Here is a 14,375-nt window from a genome sequence, read left to right on the forward strand (position 1 = left end):
GAGCAAAGTGCCTCCAGTCACTTGTTGACCTGTTGTTTCCTTTCATTCTCCTTAGAGCCACGCCTGAAATGATCTCAATGTTAAAACGGAATTCCTGTGGGAAGGCTCTGGATATTGCCCGGCAAGCTCGTGATATGCTGGGCGGGAATGGAATTTCTGACGAGTACCATGTGATTCGGCATGTCATGAATCTGGAGGCTGTGAACACATATGAAGGTGAGGGACCTCAAAGTCCAGGCATGTTTTGCACATTAAAAACTCCCCATTTTCTCCTAATGCTGCTGCATTGATATAGAAGATTTGATTCTGGGGTACAAATCCAGGGTTAATCGGAAGCAGCGATTTATTACACTGATCCCAATCTTGAATGAAGTTTGTTTGTTCTTCTGTGAGTACATGAGACCCACACTTGTATACCAGTCTCCTCCTACGTCTCAGAGACATGGCTGGGAGATGAACTGTGTATTGTAAATTTACCTAGTGTAGATGTGTAATAAAGAGAAATAAACAGGGAAATGGTATTGATCCAGTTTGTCTAATAGCCTTGAAGGGTGGAATGGTGGACTCCTAGTTTGCTTGCGTATAACTCTTGCTGTCTCCTGTCCCATCAGACCACTCAATTGTGTTTTTACTGTTGCATTGTCAGAGTAAAAGAATGAAAACTGATGAACCACAACACCAGTGGCTGGTGTTCAATCCATTGCTCCTCGAATTGGTTTATTATTGTCTCATGTACTGGCATGTAGTGAAAAGATTGTCTTGCATACTATTCATATAAATCAAATCACACAGTGTATTGAGTTAGAATAAGGTAAAACAAAAGCAATGTAAGATAAAGTGTAAAAGATACTAAAAAATGCAGTACAAGTAAACGATGAAGTGTAAGATCATAATGAAACACATTATGAAGCAAAGAGTCTAATAACAGTGGGATAGAAGCTGTCCTTCAGTCTGACGCTTTGTGGATCCAAAACTGGCTTGCCCACAGAAGGCAATGTGTGGTTGTAGACGGGTCATATTTTGCATGGAGTTCGGTCACCAGTGTTGTGCCTCAGGGATCTGTTCTGGGACCTTTGCTCTTTGCGATTTTTATAAATGATCTGGATGAAGAAGTGGAGGAATGGGTTAGTAAACTTGCTGAAGACAAAGGTTGGGGGTGTTGTGTATAGCGTGGAGGGCTGTCAGAGGTTACAGGGGGATATTGACAGGATGCAGAACTGGGCTGAGAAGTGGCAGATGGAGTTCAACCCAGATAAGTGTGAGCTGGTTCATTTTAGTAGGTCAAATATGGCAGAATATAACATTAATGGCAAGACTCTTGGCATTGTGGAGGATCAGAGGAATCTTGGGGACTGAGTCCATAGAACACTCAAAGCTGCACAGGTTGACTCTGTGGTTAAGAAAGCATATGGTGCATTGGCTTTCATCAATTGTGGGATTGAGTTTAGGAGCTGAGAGGTAATGTTGCAGCTATATAGGACCCTGGTCAGACCCCACTTGGAGTACTGTGCTCAGTTCTAGTTGCCTCCCTACAGGAAGGATGTAGAAGCCATAGAAAGGGTGCAGGGGAGATTTACAAGGATGTTGCCTGGATTGGGGAGCATGCCTAATGAGAATAGGTTGAGTGAACTCGGCCTTTTCTCCTTGGAGCAACTGAGGATGAGAGGTGACCTGTTAGAGGTGTAGAAGATGATGAGAGGCATTGATCGTGCAGGTAGTCAGAGGCTTTTTCCCAGGGCTGGAATGGCTAGCACGAGAGGGCAGTTTTAAGGTGCTTGGAAGTAGGTACAGAAGTTTTTTTACAGAGTCGTGAGTGCGTGAAATGGGCTGCCGGCGATGGTGGTAAAGGCGGATACGGTAAGATCATTTAAAAGACTCCTGGACAGGTACATGGAGCTCAGGAAAAGAGGGCTATGGGTAACCCTAGGTAATTTCTAAGGTAAGGACATGTTAGGCATAGCTTTGTGGGCTGAAGGGCCTGTATTGTGCTGTATGTTTTCTATGTTTCTTTGTATCTTTTGCCCAGTGAGAGAGAAGAGAGTATGTCCAGGGTGGGTGAGGTCTTTGTTTATGCTGGCTGCTTTACTGAGGTTCAGAAGTATAGTAGAGTCCATAGGGGTTCCTGTGATGTGCTGACTTGTGTCCACAACACTCTGCAATTTCTTGCAGTCACATGCAATGCACTTCTCTTGATACACGGACAATTCATCTTTCCTGCTACAATCCTTGGAAACAGTCATCTCGGTTAACCTTTCTTTTCTGTATTGTCAATTTGCCATCACTGTTTCCTGCATGTCCTGTTGCACTCTGTGCTGGATTAGGCTAATTCCACACTTGTAACATCATTCAGAGAATTGTCAGACTTAAGAACAGCCTCCATTGTGCAAAGTGATCCTTTCTCAAAGCATCTGACTCAGTTTGTATTGGATTCAATCATAGAGCAAATCTATAAGTAGCAAAAGTTTACTGTAAAGACCTATTGAACATTTCACTGAAGTGTGTGGTCTCAACTTCGTTCTGTACTGTTGTTGCCAATCCAATTGACACCACATTTCTGGAGTATCTCATGTTAAACTTGTGGATGATAGAGCTGCTTTTCTCAAAGCCTCTGTGAACTGCTGTGCTTCTCTTTGAGATTTATGAATAGTTATGACATTGGTAAGTCACCTCCAATAGAATGTAGACCATAAAGCATAGGAACAGGCTATTCAGCCCATCATGATGTGGGACACTAATTAAATACCTAGAGTTCCTTCTGCCTACGCAAGTCTATATTTTCTCCATTCTCTGCATATTCATGTCCCTGCCTAAAAGCTTCTTAAATACTTACATTGTATTTGCTGCCGCCATACCCTAGGTGGTACATTCCAGGTGCCACAATTCTCTGTGCAAGAAAAAAATCCTTAACCTGTAAATCTCCTTTAAACTTGTCATTTCTCACCTTAAATTCTGCCCTCTAATGTTAGACACTTGAATCCCGAAAGAAAGAAACTGTCGACTATATGCCTCTCAATCTTATAAACATAAGGTGCCTCTTGGTTGACTTGACTGTCCATAACAGGCTGCCTTGCACTACTTTAGGTCACGCATACCAGTCTAATCTCCATCTATGTGCTGCTCAAGCATTCCTGCATCTGCAGAATCTCTTGTGTTTTAACAATTTCTCCTTCACTGCTTCATTCCTCAGGTACTCATGATATCCATGCTCTGATTCTTGGAAAAGCGATCACGGGTCTGCAATCCTTCACTATACAGAAATGATCACAATTATTCAGCAAGGAGACTAATTAGAAAACAACGCCTTGACAGTTGTTTGTGTATAGAGTCATATCTCTGGGTAAGATGGGTTATTCCATGTACTGACTTCTGTCAGTTCTTTAAACACTATTTTGCCGTAGAACCATGAAGCCATTGCGTGTTTGAAAGAGCTTGGTAATCCATTGCTGCTCTCCTCTGGTATTTATTTAGTTTATTTTACTATTGAAGATATTTACATTGTGCTTGTTTTACTTCCTAACCTGTTGTAACTTTGAAACAAAAGTCTCATCAACTCCCTGCTTGGCATTGGATTTAAATTAAATATTTACTGTATAGAAGCCTCATAAAGACAACCATCTGACAGCTGTGTTGGTCCTTTAATTGGAGCTTTCCTGGAATGCTCCAATCATGTTTCCCTCTTCTCTGTAACTTCCTCTCTTTCAAAACAAACATTCAAGGCAGTAGGAATTTGAATTCATAAACACAAGATTCTGCAGATGCTGGAAATCCACAGCAACCCACAATAAATGTTTCAGGCCTGAAGATAGGTCTGGACCCAAAATGTCACTGCTTATTGCCCTCCATAGATGCTGCCACCCTGTTGAGTCCCTCCAGTATTTTGCATGTGTTATTCTAGGCATTTAAATTCTACTGCTTTTGAGCCAATAGTTCAGAAGAAATTAATTTTGGATGGTAGATAAGAAAGAACTTAATAGGATTTTTTTTAAAGATGCATCCACATTCTTGTTTTCAGATCGTTAAAAATGCTTTTGTAACGCCTTGAAATTTTCTTCAGTTCTAACTCTTTTAAACTATCAGATCTCAATTTTTGTACAGGATTTCATGAGTTTGATCACAATCGAAATCACCAGAGAATATGAATTTTCACTCTCTCCACACTACACCAGCCAACTGCTTAAAGCTACTCATTATATGCCTCTTAATTTGTGCCTTCACTTTTTTTTCAACATGTACACCTGGTTGCCCTTGCACACAAGTTATAAATTACATTGCTTCCTCCTACATCTTTATAACATGGGGGAGGTGTCATTTAACTGTTAACGGATTTTCAATTGCACATAAAAACTAAGAGTAATTACAATCAAAGGAACAAACTGTTGTCCCATGGTAACAAACCTAGATTGCCACAGACTGCTGGACCTAATTACAGGAAACTGTAGCCAATGTATTCTAAATCATTGGTTTGTAATGCAGTGGATAGGGCAAGAGGAAATTGCATAAATTGCTCCTCTTCTTTATCCCTTTCCCATCCCAAATCTCTTAGTTATAAATTCCCATATAATAATGGTGGGCACCCAGTAGCATAGCGGTTTGTGTAACACTTGCAGCTTGGGGTGTTGAAGTTAATTCCAGTACTTTCTGCGAGGAATATATACATTCTTCCCATGATCATTTGGGTTTCTATTGGTTTCCTCCCACAGTCTTAAGACCTACTGATTAGTAGGTTAATTGGTCATGTACATTGTCCCATGATTAGATTAGTGTAAAACAGGTAGGTTGCTGGGCAGCACAGCTTATTGGGCTAGAAGGGCCTATTCTGCATAGTATCTGTAAATAAAGTTTTTAAAATAAGTGATAAGGGAAGAGAATGATTCCGGAAAGTGTAAATCATTCTGGTCTAGAATCACATTGAAGGGAGCTCTTATTGAGCCATGTTGGATGTGGAAAGGCAGGTTTATTTTTTCCTAGATGTAGATGTGGTTGGCAAGACCACTAATTAATCTTTCTCCCTAACTGTCTCTGAATGTAGTAGTTAGCTACTTTCTTGCACTGCAGATAATGTGGTGAAAGTACTCCCAAAGCTCCACTGGGTAAGAAGTTTTAGCATTTTGGCTGGTAAAACTTCAATGTAGGAACAACACTGAGCTCTGTCTCTATAGATATTTCTTATGGGGTATCTCAACACATGTACATTTTATGTCAGACAAACCATAATTGCCCATGTAGATTTATGATGGCTTGATATGGAGATTACTAACATGAACAGTGGGTGTTTGGTTATTGTAACCTCTAGCTGACCAAAGTAATGGTAGTACAGCAGTTAGCGTAACGCTTTATAGCATCTGTGATTGGGTTTCATTTCTGTCATTGACTGGAAGTAATTTGTTTTCTGCTGAACACATGGATTTCCTCTGGATGCCCCTGTTTCCTCCCACATTCCAAAGACATGCTGGTTTAGGATAGTAAGTTGTGGGCAAGCTATGTTGGTGTTGGAAGCATGGCAACACTTGCAGTGCGATCCCAGCACATCCTTGGACTGTATTGATTGCTGATCCAAACAATTTGTTTCACTGTATTTCAGTGTACACGAGATTTGAACATTGAAGCTCATTGAATATTTTATACAATTAAAAGAAAACGCTCCTTCTCCATAGTTATTCGCCAAGCAATTAAATTATCCTTGTCAATATGATACAAAGTCCTCTGTCCTAAGACTTCTGTGCAGTCTCCAGACCGATAGAGGCTCCACTGTCTCTTTTGTTCTTGAATCTTTACATTTTGGGAAGAAAACAGCTCTCCTTCAACAGCCACTCTTTCTCGGATAACAGGTACTAGCTATGTAAAAGTTGTATCTGGCTGCTTTGCCGTGTTTTGGTGATTCAGCTACTGTTACTTTAAAAAAAATTGTTTTCAAAATGCTGCTTGTAAAGCCACTATTGTTATAAGCTATAACATGCAAGCCTAAAATAAGGATAAAATGTGAATTGGAAGAAAATGTTCTTTTGTAAATCCTGTACACAATTAAATTCAGCATGATTATTTTGTTAATCTACAGAATAAAGATCCTCTTTTATAGAAAAGTGTTTCTTGTATGCTTTTCCCTTACTGTGCCCTCCTTGAACTCTTTCTCACCCAGCCCCTATTCCCTACCATTTCTGCCCTAAAACTGATACATTACACTTCATTGCCTTCAGTTCATAATCTTGGGTTGGAACTTTTCCTTTACATTCAGGAATGCTGCCTTCTAGCCATTAGGGTTGCAAAGGCAATCATTCGTCTAATTGAAGGGGAAAGTCGACTGCCATCCTCATTTGGTATACCAAAAATTGCAGTAATAAAATGGGGTTGTAAATCAATATTCCAAACTGATAGCAAATATGTCCTTCCAATAGTTATATAAGGTGGGACATGACCAAAACATGTGGGTCAATGAAGCAACTTCTGAGTGACATCTGTCACATTGAGGGTTAATATGGGAATAGAATCGAGCAAGCTTATCTTTAGACATGTGAGCTCTATGTATTAAATTGTATTAAAGCATGTTTAGCACATATAGAAGAAGAATTAACCATTTGTAGAATTTTTTCCTATTTTTCTGTTGATATAGTATATTGAAGCTCTTTTTCCCAGTCTTGTTTAATTCTGCCTGACATTTCTGGTTGTATCTTCATAATCATATTATAAATAAGAGCCACTAATCCCTTCTGACAAGGATTCAAGGTAAAAATCATATCTAAAAAATCTATCGGAGTTGAATTGGGAAAGGATGGTAAAACTTTATATAAAAAGTTTCTGATTTGTAAATATCTAAAAAAAAATAAGATTTAGGTAACTTAAATTTGTTAGAAAGTTGTTCAAAAGACATCAAACTACCTTCAAAAAAAAGATCACGAAAACATATTATACCTTTCCTTTTCCATACGCTAAAGGCTTGATCTATTAAAGACGGTTTTAAAAAAAAAAGTTAAATAAGATAGGGCTATCAAGAACAAAATTTCTCAGGGTAAAAAGCTTACGAAATTGAAACCAAATTCATAATGTGTGTTTGACAATAGGGTTAGATATCTGTTTATTGAATTTGACTAAATCAACGGGAAGAGAAGAACCAAGAACAGAGAATAAAGAATATCCTTGTGCATCATTACATTCCAAATTTACCCACTGTGGGCATAATGGTGAACCCTCCTACCACGTTTCAATGGTTCTCTCAAACTATTTCTTGTTTGAGCTTAGAAAAAATTATAAGTACTATTTTTGATCCATCAATTAAATTTGAAGAAACTTGGGGACCATTTATTCGAGATTTTCATACGAGTTAATTTGACCTCTTCCGGACCTTTTCTCTTTTTATCCTTGTTCTGGTATGGAGTTCCGGAGTTCTTGACACTACCATGTACATATAAACTATTATTATTGCCCATGTTAGTCTAGGTTTATTTTTTTTCTAATATATATTTTTCTTGCATTTTTTATATATTTTTTTTCTTTTCTCTCTTTTAGTGATTATCCTTTTTCATGTATAATCAATATAGGTTTGACTGATTATTTATGATGTTTTTTTTGCTGATATTTTAATAAGATATTGATATCTTATTACTAATTCAATTTCAAGCCTAATGTATTTACAACCTATTCAATATTATGCTATGTTTTTTTTTATATATGAAACTCAATAAAAAGATTGAAAAAGAAAGGAATGCCGCCTGTTGGACTCTTGGATAGTATGGTCAGGGTGAGCTTGATGAACCAAATGCCCTTCTCCTACTCTGTGTAACACATACAAAATGCTGGAGGAGTTCTGTGCATTGGGCACAGGAATTAGGACTCAGGCGAAATGTTGACTAGTTTATTCCTTTCCATATTTGCTGTCTGACCTTGAGTTCTTCTAGCATTTTCTATGTGTTAACATGGATTTTCTAGGATCTGCAGAATCTACTTATGATTTGTTACTCCTATATGGTAATATTTCACTAATTCTAGATTGGAGATAGCTGACAAGAGATCTGAACTCCATGGGATACAAGGGAGAATCGTGCCAGCTACATACAACATTATGCTGTAAAGTGCTGGACTACTGGCAAACATTCTACTCTTAATCAAGCAGTGCATAAGATAAATGGAAAAATACTAACTCTTTGCAGATAAGTTCTATTTTAATTTTCCCAAACTTTTAACGGTTTTACACTAAATATTGGTCTGATTTGTGCTATAGTTTACATCTTGAAGAAATGGGGACAGTATTATCAGGCACCATGCATGTTTTTATAAATAAAGATTATATATAATTATAAATCAGGTGCAAGTTTTTAGATAAGCATGTTTGGATAATGGAGTTGTATTTGCACAGTGATTAGAAAATGTTCCTTTAAATCTGACGGGGTAAATAGAGTCAGAAAATAGAGACTTTTTCAGTTTCTTCCCCCAAGCTATCAGACTCCTCAATACCCGAAGCCTGGACTGACACCTTGCCCTATTATCCTGTTTATTATTTATTGTAATGCCTGCATGTTTTTGTGCACTTTATGCAGTCCTGTGTAGGTCTGTAGTCTAGTGTAGATTGCTCTGGTTTTTTTTTTTATGTAGTTCAGTCTAGTTTTTGTACTGTCATGTAACACCATGGTCCTGAAAAACGTTGTCTCATTTTTACTAAGTACTGTACCGGCAGTTATGGTTGAAATGACAATAAATGTGATTTGACTTGACTTGATTGAACCTGCAGGAACAGCCATTGATGTGCATGTGGGCAATTTGAATTCATTAAGGCAAGACCTAGCCAGGATGATGCATCTCTGCAGAAAATGTTATGTTACCAAGATTGGACATAGTGTTGGAAGAGGTTGTTTGGAGCCCAATACAGGCATTAATCCATTGGAAGAATGACCTGTTTCTGGACTGGAATTTCTTCTTAATCTGTTTAAAAATCAGTATTAAGTACTGTAATATCGAACCTTTGCCACTGGATGATGCTAGCAGCAGGTTTACTAGTAAAGTCTTTACAATGTGACAATACATCTGTCACAGCCTACAAATGCCATCTTGAGGAAAAATGCACAGCTAAACTTCTAGATAATGCCCAGATACAAACTGAAATACAGGAAGAAAAGTTTGGTGTACTTTTTGACAATATGTTCTTCCATTTTAGTTGGAAAAAGGATATTATTTTAGAAGTTTTGACTGATGTTTCTTTTATCAAATATGTCACCTAGATAGAGACCCATCAATGCCTGGTCTAGTCACCACTGGGATTCTTCATTTATATTACTAATAGGAGCAATTTAGATCGGCTCCCTTGACAGCTAAACCTCAGAACAGCTGATTGAAACCCACCGAACTCTCAAGTTGGGAATGTAGGAAAAATCAGTTATTTGATGTCTAAAACCAGAGTACATGCATTAAAGGTGAAAGGGGTTGGGTTCAAGGGGGATTTGAGGGGTAAGCTTTTTATTCAGAGCAGTGGATGCCTGGTATGGTGGTAGAGGCAAATGCATTAGAGGCTTTTAAGAGACATTTGGATAGGCAGATGCATGTAAGGAAGATGAAGGGATTAGTGTCTGGATGTTTTTGATTTGCCTTTTATCTGGTTCAGTGCAACATTGTGTGCCAAATGGCCTGTTCCTATGTTCTGTTATTTAGAATATCCATGTTCCTTTCTCTTCAGTGATCCAAGTTAGAGTCTTCATTACAGATTCGGAGCAAGAAGGCTGCGAGTGAACGACTGATTTCAAGAGCAAAGGCAGTTTTTACTACACGGGGTAAAAGAGAGGCAAGACTGCGCAGGCGCGTGACGTCAGCCAGTACAGCGTGAAAGGTTTAAAAAGAAGACTGCCATAGACAGCAGGCAGCGGAGTGAAAGGCTGCAGAATGATAGGGCTTTGGCTCAACGGGCTTAGGCGGTAACAGGACGAAGTGAGGTAGATTTACCTGTATTAACTGCGGAAAGGAGGAAGTTTGTGTGTGAGGCTAGTTTTCTGTGCTCAGTGTCAGATGTGGTAGGTTCTGGAGTCTCCCAGCCTCCCGGACGGCCATATCTGCACCCGGTGTGTCGAGCGAAGGGGACGAGTTAGGGAACTGGAGATGCAGCTCAATGACCTTCGCCTGGTCAGGGAGAGCGAAGAGGTGATAGGAGTTATAGACAGGTGTGTCACCTGTCAGCCACGGGAGACAGACAAGTGGGTCACAGTCAGAAAAGGGAAGGGCAAGAGTCAGGTACTGCAAAGTACCCCTTGACAATAAGTACTCCTGTTTGAGTACTGTTGGGGAGGACAGCCTACCTGGGGAAGCAAAAGTGGCCGTGCCTCTGGCACAGAGTCCGGCCCTTCGGCTCAGAAGGGTAGGGAAAGGTAGAGGAAGGCAGTAGTGATAGGGGACTCTATCGTTAGGGGGTCAGACAGGCGATTCTGTGGTCGCAGGAAAGAAACTCGAATGGTAGTTTGCCTTCCAGGTGCCAGGGTCCAGGATATTTCTGATCACATCTGAGACATCCTACAGTGGGAGGGAAAACAGCCAGAGGTTGTGGTACATATTGGTACCAATGGCATAGGTAGGAAAAGGTAAGAGGTCCTGGAAAAAGACTACAGGGAATTAGGAAGGAAGTTGATATGCAGGACCGCAAAGGTAGTAATCTCAGGATTACTGCCTGTGCCATATGACAGTGAGAATAGGAATAGAATGAGGTGGAGGTTAAATGTGTGGCTGAAGGATTGGAGCAGGGGACAGGGATTCAGTTTTCTGGATAATTGGGACCTCTTTTGGGGCAGGTGTGACTTGTACAAAAAGGACGGGTTGCACTTGAATCCCAGGGGGACCAATATCATGGTGGGGAGGTTTGCTAAGGCTATTGGGGAGAGTTTAAACTAGAAAATTTTGGGTGGGAACCAAACTGAAGAGACTGGGGAAGAGGTGGCTGGCTCACAAAGAGAGAAAGCTAGGAGATAGTGTGTGAGAGAGGATAGGCAGGTGATTAGAGAAGGGATATGCTCAGACCGAGGGTTTGAGATGAGTATTTTAATGCAAGGAGTGTTGTGAACAAAGAGGATGAGCTTAGAGCGTGGATCAGTACTTGGACATACAATGTGGTGGCCATTGTGACTTGGATGGCTCAGGGACAGGAATAGTTACTGAAAGTGCCGCATTTGAGATCTTTCAGAAAGGACAGGGAGGGAGGCAAAAGAGGTGGGAGCGTGGCACTGTTGATCAGAAATAGTGTCACGGCTGTAGAAAGGGTGGATGCCATGGAGAGATTGTCTAAGGATTAGGAACAGGAAGGGGTCAATAACTTGGTGTTTTTTATAGGCTGCCCAATAGTAACAGGGATATCAAGGGACAGACAGACAGACACACTTTATTAATCCAGAGGGGAAATTGGGTTTCATGACAGCGGCACCAACCAAGGATAGTGAAGAAATACAGCAATATAAAACCATAAATAATTAAATAATAATAAGTTAATCATGCCAAGTGGAAATAAGTCCAGGACCAGCCTATTTGCTCAGGGTGTCTGACACTCCGAGGGAGGAGTTGTAAAGTTTGATGGCCACAGGTAGGAATGACTTCCTATGACGCTCCGTGTTACAGCTCAGTGAAATGAGTCTCTGGCTGAATGTACTCCTGTGCCTAACCAGTACATTATGGAGTGGATGGGAGTCATTGTCCAAGCTGACAAACAGATCCTGGAAAGGTTTAATAATAACAGAGTTGTTGTGATGGGAGATTTTAATTTCCTAAATATCGATTGGCATCTCCCTAGATGGGGTGGAGTTTGTTAGGTGTGTTCAGGAAGATTTCTTGACACAATGTGTAGATAAGCCTACAAGAGGAGAGGCTGTACTTGATCTGGTATTGGGAAATGAACCTGATCAGGTGTCTGATCTCTCAGTGGAAGAGCATTTTGGGGACCGTGATCACAATTCTGTCTCCTTTACAGTAGCATTAGAGAGAGATAGGAACAGACAAGTTAGAAAAGTGTTTAATTGGAGTAAGGGGAATTACGAGGCTATCAAGCAGGAAATTGGAAACAGCTGTTCTCAGGGAAGAATACAGAAGAAATGTGGCAAACATTCAGGGAATATTTGTGAGGAGTTCTGCATAGGTATGTTCCAATGAGACAGGGAAGTAATGGTAGGGTACAGGAACCATGGTGTACAAAGATGTGAAGAGGAGGATAAGATGTGTAAGAATAGGACCTATCAAGTGTGACAGTGGGAAAGTGAGTATGGAACCAGAGGAAATAGCAGAGGTACTTAATGAATACTTTGCTTCAGTATTCACTATGGAAAAGGATCTTGGTGATTGTAGTGATGACTTGCAGCGGACTGATAAGCTTGAGCATGTAGATATTAAGAAAGAAGATGTGCTGGAGCTTTTGGAAAGCATCAAGTTGGATAAGATGGGATGTACCCCAGGCTACTGTGGGAGGTGAGGGAGGAGATTGCTGACCCTCTGGCGATGAGCTTTGCATCATCAATGGGGACGGGAGAGGTTCCGGAGGACTGGAGGGTTGTAAATATTGTTCCTTTATTCAAGAAAGGGAGTAAAGATATCCCAGGAAGTTATAGACCAGTGAGTCTTACCTCATTGTTTAGTAAGTTGATGGAGAAGATCCTGAGAGGCAGGATTTATGAACATTTGGAGAGGTATAATATGATTAGGAATAGTCAGCATGGTTTTGTCAAGAGCAGGTTGTGCCTTACGAGCCTGATTGAATTTTTTGAAGATGCGACTAAACACATTGATGAAGGAAGAACAGTAGATGTAGTGTATATGGATTTCAGCAAGGCATTTGATAAGGTACCCCATGCAAGGCTTATTGAGAAAGTAAGGAGGCATGGGATCCACGGGGACATTGCTTTGTGGATCCAGAACTGGCTTGCCCACAGAAGACAAAGAGTGGTTGTAGACAGGTCATATTCTGCATGGAGGTTGGTCACCAGTGAAGTGCCTCAGGGATCTGTTCTTGGACTCTTACTCTTCGTGATTTTTATAAATGACCTGGATGAGCAAGTGGAGGGATGGGTTAGTAAGTTTGCTGATGGCACAGAGGTTGGAGGTGTTGTGGATAGTGTGGAGCGCTGTCAGAGGTTACAGCGGGACATTGATAGGATGTAAAACTGGGCTGAGAAGTGGCAGATGGAGTTCAACCCAGATAAGTGTGAAGTGGTTCATTTTGGTGAGTCAAATATGATGGCAGAATACAGTATTAATGGTAAGACTCTTGGCACTGTGGAGAATCAGAGGGATCTTGGGGTCCGAATCCATAGAATGTTCAAAGCAGCTGCGCAGACTGACTCTGTGGTTGAGAAAGCAAATGGTGTATTGGCCTTCATCAATCGTGGAATTGAATTTAGGAGCTGAGAAGTAGTGTTGCAGCTATGTAGGACCCTGGTCAGAACCCACTTGGAGTACTGTGCTCAGATTTGGTTGCCTCGCTACAGGAAGGAAGTGGAAGCCATAGAAAGGGTGTAGGGGAGATTTACAAGGATGTTGCCTGGATTGGGGAGCATGCCTTATGAGAATAGGTTGAGCGAACTCGGCCTTTTCTCCTTGGAGCGACGGAGGATGAGAGGTGACCTGATAGAGGTGTATAAGATGATGAGAGACATTGATCATGTGGATAGTCAGAGGCTTTTTTCCAGGGCTTAAATGGTTGCCAGAAGAGGACACAGATTTAAGGTGCTGGGGAGTAGGTACAGAGAAGATGACGGGTAGGTTTTTTTACTCAGAGTGCGTGGAATGGGCTACCACCAACAGTGGTGGAGGCAGATACAATAGGGTCTTTTAAAAGACTTGGATAGGTACATGGAGCTTAGAAAAATAGAGGGCTATGTATGGGTAAGCCTAGTAATTTCTAAGGTAGGGACATGTTCAGCACAACTTTGTGGGCCAAAGAGCCTGTTTTGTGCTGTAGGTTTTCTGTTTCTGTGTTTCTAATTCTCTTTATCTCTCAGAATAAAGGCCATGTCAGAGGTTAACTGAGTGTAAATGTCCACTCATTTGCCCTTTGCAGTATTAAATCATTAATGCATAGTCCATATACAGGGGCAGAATTAGGCCATTCAACCCATTGGGTCTCCTCCTACATTTAATCATGACTGATCATATCTCTCTCAAACCCTCTCCTGCCTTCTTCCCATAATCTTTCGACACCCTTATTAATCTAGAACCTATCAGCCTCTTCTTAGAATGTACTCAACGACTTGGCCTCCAAACCCATCTGTGACATTGAATTACACAGATTCACCACCCTCTGGCTAAAGCGATTCCTTACTCATCTAATCATGACTGATCATATCTCTCTCAAACCCTCTCCTGCCTTCTTCCCATAATCTTTCGACACCCTTATTAATCTAGAACCTATCAGCCTCTTCTTAGAATGTACT

General features: G+C 40.7%; 1 protein-coding gene across 3 annotated transcripts in view; it reads left to right on the forward strand.

The window, feature by feature from the left end:
- Positions 1-14,369, forward strand: part of LOC132406332 (glutaryl-CoA dehydrogenase, mitochondrial-like) — a 36,507-nt gene extending 22,138 nt beyond the window's left edge. For 2 of the 3 annotated variants that reach the window (XM_059991859.1, XM_059991860.1), the window contains exons 10-11: positions 56-216; positions 3,188-6,080. In XM_059991859.1, the coding sequence (XP_059847842.1) occupies positions 56-216; positions 3,188-3,261 (235 nt within the window). In that variant the 3' untranslated portion in view covers positions 3,262-6,080. Of the gene's footprint in view, positions 1-55; positions 217-3,187; positions 6,081-7,980 lie in introns of those variants that run through there. The other variant, XM_059991862.1, reaches the window with a different exon arrangement.
- The last annotated feature ends 6 nt before the right edge of the window (positions 14,370-14,375 follow it).

This window comes from Hypanus sabinus, chromosome 16, assembly GCF_030144855.1.
Source record: "Hypanus sabinus isolate sHypSab1 chromosome 16, sHypSab1.hap1, whole genome shotgun sequence".
In the NCBI taxonomy this organism is placed as follows: domain Eukaryota; kingdom Metazoa; phylum Chordata; class Chondrichthyes; order Myliobatiformes; family Dasyatidae; genus Hypanus; species Hypanus sabinus.